This window comes from Micromesistius poutassou, assembly GCF_964030765.1.
Source record: "Micromesistius poutassou genome assembly, contig: SCAFFOLD_5687, whole genome shotgun sequence".
In the NCBI taxonomy this organism is placed as follows: Eukaryota; Metazoa; Chordata; class Actinopteri; order Gadiformes; family Gadidae; genus Micromesistius; species Micromesistius poutassou.
Genome location: NW_028178905.1, coordinates 2,501 through 7,500, shown reverse-complemented (window position 1 = coordinate 7,500; position 5,000 = coordinate 2,501). Strand labels below are relative to the sequence as shown.

The 5,000-nt window shown below is 51.6% G+C and overlaps 1 protein-coding gene across 1 annotated transcript in view; it reads right to left on the bottom strand.

Moving 5' to 3' along the window:
* Positions 1 to 5,000, bottom strand: part of LOC311373275 (vang-like protein 1) — a gene marked incomplete at both ends in the record, with an annotated part of 7,587 nt that overhangs the window by 2,025 nt on the left and 562 nt on the right. The window contains 3 exons of the mRNA XM_084490069.1: positions 45 to 201; positions 2,539 to 2,672; positions 3,999 to 4,174. Of these exons, the coding sequence (XP_084346195.1) occupies positions 45 to 201; positions 2,539 to 2,672; positions 3,999 to 4,174 (467 nt within the window). The remainder of the gene's footprint in view (positions 1 to 44; positions 202 to 2,538; positions 2,673 to 3,998; positions 4,175 to 5,000) is intronic.

Here is a 5,000-nt window from a genome sequence, read left to right as displayed (position 1 = left end):
GAGGCGGGGCTTTCATTCCTATCATGTGACCCTGCGGTGCTCACCTGGCTCTGCGCTTGCGGACCCGGCGGTCGTGGTCGGCCTCTTCGTAGTACAGCTCGTTGTGGGCGCTGTCCTTGCGTTTGGCGGCGGCGGCGACCATGGCCCGGGACTGGCTGCTGTTGGCCGGCTGGGCCCCCGCCGTGCTCCCGGGGCCCGCTCCTGAGGGGCCACAGAGGGAGGAGGTCATGCTAGGGGTCTACTCGGACTATCGCTGTGGTTCTGGAGGTGCAGGAGACCAGGGGACTTAAGGTGTCCAGCCTCTTGTTCATTAGAGGCGGGGCGACGTGTTGGACGCTATGAGCCCTGCAGGTCCCGTGTGCTCTTTAAATTATTAACCGTCTCATCTGCATATGAGGAAGGAACAGGGGGGAGAGAGAGAGAGTGCAGAGAGAGAGAGAGAGAGTGAGAGAGAGAGAGACAGAGAGAAAATTGTGTGTGTGAGAGAGAGAAAGAGTGTGTTTGTGTGTCTGTCTGTGTGTCTGTTATATATTTTTAGAAGAGAGACAGAAAGATAAAGCATGTCTATATTTGTTTGTGTGTGTGTGTGTGTGTGTGTGTGTGTGTGTGTGTGTGTGTGTCTGCGTGTGTGTGTGTGTGTGTGTGAGTGTGTGTGTGTGTCTGTGTGAGACAGATAACTTGGCCCATATTGCTGAAGGCAGGGAGAGTGTAAGTGAGTTATGGGTTGTACTCTCATGTACTCCAGCCGCCACGGGGGCCAGTGGGACGACGCAGGGGCCGCGTTTTGCAGACTGAAGCAGAAACGACCAGAGTTACATTAATAGTGAGCTTCCCTCTGGCCTACATCTGTATGTTATGGGAGGGGCAGGGCCAGCCGTGGAGGGAGAGAGAGAGGGAGAGGGAGCGGGAGAGAGAGAGACAAAGAGAGATCTAGACAGTGGGTGTGTCTGAGAGAGAGATGAAGCAAAATAGTGAGAGCTCAAGCAATAGCGACGTATAGAGATAGGGCAAGAGAGGGAGACAGTGTGTGTGTGTGTGTGTGTGTGCGTGTGTGTGAGTGGCGAGAGAGAGAGAGAGAGAGAGGCCGAGAGAGAGAGATAAAGAGGGACAGAGAGAGAGAGGGGGGATGGTAGGACAATTACAGGAATGAAAGAAAGTGAAAGAAGGGGAAGTGAGAGGGAGAGAGCGAGCCGAGGAGCGGGCGGGCAAGAACATACCTCAGCCTAGGTGGGTGTGTGTGTGTGTGTGTGTGTGTGTGTGTGTGTGAGTGAGGCGCGTGCACGAGTGAGCTCTACTGTGATGAATTATTGAAGGGTGAAAATTCCAAAGCCCCCCAGAGGGCCCGGACCTGCTGGGGGAGGGGGGGGGGCGGGGGGGCACACCATCTCCCAGACTGCACCTGGTTCCCCTACTCCTCCTCCTCCTCCTCCTCATCCCCATCCAGCAGCATGGACCACGGGGTTATGAGAGGAAGTTGATCCATTTCACCGGCACTAAAGACCTGCTACGTGGAGGGTTGCATGTCAGAAGTCTGTGTGTTTGTGCGCATGGACGCGCATTGGACGTTACTGCGTGTGCACATCAAGAAAGTGCATGTGCACGTCCACACCGTGCATGTGTCTGCATGTGCACATCAAGAAAGTGGAGGTGTCTGCATGTTCACACCCATACAGCGCATGTGTCTTCATGTGCTCATGCAGACGGTGGATGTGGATGTGCTGGGCTTCTGTTAATAAGACATGCATACGTGACGCTGGCAGCCTAAAGGAGTGAAGTGGACTGTGAGTTTGGGGTCTTTTCCTCGTGACAAAGTGCTGGGCAGACCAACAAGCTTATTGCGGTACTTACTGTCCAACAGGTATGTTCGCAGAATGTTTTTAAATCCTTGTAGTGAGGGGAGGAAGAAGATGAATAAATAAAAAAGCATAGACATCACCGAGGATGTGTAGAGATGAACTGGCACCGAAGAACACACACGTCAAGGAGCACCGAGATGAAAACTAAAAAGCTAGTCAACATGTAAAGGAATAATGTATGGAATGTTAAAGCCAGGGTTCAGAGGAAGCAGAGTAAGCTAGATTTGGAAGTCTCCCCTCCCTTCAGGCCTCCCTCCAAAGACACGCCCCAAGAACACATGACTAGCTCGTTAGCTTTAGCATCAGGTAAATGGTAAATGCATTTATATAAGCACTTTTATCCAAAGCGCTTTACACTATTGCCTAACATTCACCCGTTCATTCACACATTCACACCGACGGCGGTGTCAACCATGCAAGGCGACAGCCAGCTCGTCAGGAGCAGCTAGGGTGAGGTGTCTCGCTCAGGGACAGACACTCAGCGAGGAGGAGCCGGGGATCGACCTAGCAACCTTCCGGTGACCAGCCAACCCGCTCAGCCTAGCTCCAGAGCTACTGCCCCGCCCCAGGTCTGCACAGACCCCAGGTCCGTGAGGACTCTGCGGATTGAGGACTCTGCGGAGAGAGCACCCTGCGATGTGAGGACTCTGGGGTGTTCAGACTCTGCGGTGTGAGCACTCACCGTCCACGTTGTAGACCTTCAGTCCAGCCAGCTGCTTGGCCGTGCGCTGCTTGGAGGCAGAGAGGAGGGCCGGGTTGTGGAGAGGGAAGTCTCTGTAGTAGAACTCCAGCAGAGAGAGAGCGGCCCTCTGGATACTGAGAGGGAGGGAGGGGGAGAGCGAGAGGGAGGAAGAGAGGGAGGGAGGGAGAGAGAGGGCGAGGGAGGGAGAGAGAGGGGAAGAGGAAGAGATTGAGGGGGGGGAGAGAGAGGAAGGGAGGAGAGAGAGTGAGTGGTGGTGAAAGAAAGAGGAAGACAGGGGGGAGCACAGGGGAGACACAAGGGGAGGGACCACAGATTAGAAAGCAATGAAAGATAGAGATAGAGAAGATAGATAAGGGAACACTTTTCAAATTTAAAAAAGGCCAAAGAAGAACGCCTTCCTTTTTTTTTTAAGTGAACTCCTTTAAACAGTGGATAGCTAGTCCATCAAACATAACTCCTCAACCCTGAACAGAACACTTGACGTTTAAAACTAGTTTTACTTTAGTTTTATCTCTTGACGTATTTCAAAGCAGGTGATAAAAGTCCCACATTCCGTACCGGCCTCTCCCCTTCACCACAGTAACCCAGAGCCCTCACATTCCTGGGTTACTGCACCCTCTGATAACCAGATAATAGAACTACGCCACATGCACACATGCCACGAACACATCCCGGTCACATAACCCTGATCCCTGGGGGGCTGGGGTACGTCAGCCCACCGTGGGACACGGGTCCCACTGAGCTGTCTCAGTTTCACCCCCTCCCCCCCTCCCCCCCCCCCCCACTCGATAGCCCTCCCAGAGCACCCTGGACGAGAGGTGGCTGATGAGCCACTGAATGAGTAATGCTCGTCTCCCCCCCCCCCCCCCCCCTGCGGCCACGGCCTCCGATTACACGCACACTTCACCCACGGAGAACACAACGTCTCCGCTCATGTGTCACTGTGTGTGTGTGTGTGCCAGAATAATGTGTCATGTGTGTGTGTGTGTGTGTGTGTGTGCGATCGCGCTTCTGTGTTTGCACGTGTGTGTGCGCATGTGTGTGTGTGTGTGTGTGTGTGTGTGTCTGTATACCACTAACAAAGCTAGTATTATTTTCACTAGTTTCCTTCGATACCTTTGTTGTGGTGTGTGGTGGTATGTGGAATATGATTGGCTGGAGAAAGTCCCTCAAAGCAAGGGACCAACAGCCCACACCACTGACACTATTTAGCTAATGCAGCTTATGGAGCTAAAGCTTACCACTGATAAAGTTTGTATATATATTTATTTATTTATTAATATTCTATAATTTAATATAAATACATTGTGTATTACATTATGTATATATATATGTATAATATATCTATATATTAATTCATTGATATTATAAACATATTATTACATACGTTATATTATTATATCCACTAGTATTGTACTAAAGACGGCGGCAGGGCCTACCTGAGCCTCCCCAGGTTGTAGTGGCGCGTCTCCCCGTCGGTGGAGCGCATCACACACACACTGAAGCAGGGCTGCAGCTGCCGGAGCTCCAGCAGCACCACGGCCAGGTAGTGAACGAACAGCAGAGAGTCCACCAGGGACACGGCAAACTGGGCGATGCCGTGGTAGTCCTCGTCCTGACAGGAGAGAGGAGACAGGAGACAGACACAGGAGACAGGAGACAAGAGGGAGGAGATAGGAGACAGGAGACAGGAGAGAGGAGACAGGAGACAGACAGGAGACAGGAGACAAGAGGGAGGAGATAGGAGACAGGAGACAGGAGAGAGGAGACAGGAGATAGAAGACAGAAGACAGGAGAGAGGAGACAGGAGATAGAAGACAGGAGACAGGAGAGAGGAGACATGAGATAGACACAGGAGAGAGGAGAGAGGAGACAGGAGACAGGAGACAGGAGATAGGAGACAGAGACAGGAGACAGGAGAGAGGAGAGAGGAGACAGGAAACAGGAGATATGAGAGAGGAGACAGGAGAGAGGAGACAGGAAACAGGAGATATGAGAGAGGAGACAGGAGACAGGAGACAGGAGAGAGGAGACACAACAGGAAGAAGACGGTCATGCCATTCATCCCTGTGGTGTTTCCAGAACGTCTGAATGTGTCTTCGTTAGTAATTAGTTGCGGTGTGGAATCGCTGACTACAGGCAAGTGTTACCTCAGAGTGTTAGGACCCCAATGATGTATGCGAGAGCTAATGTATGCAGAAGTGTATTCATAGAAACATCGGCATGAAGTTGATGTATGCAAAAGAATATTCAGGTTTTAATTTATGTAAAAGTTATGCACGTATGCATTATGGAAAACTATTTTGTATTGATTATGCTTGTGTTCACACACACACACACACACACACACACACACACACGCACGCACACACACACACGCACACGCACACACACACACACACACACACACACACACACACACACACACACTAACACCCACA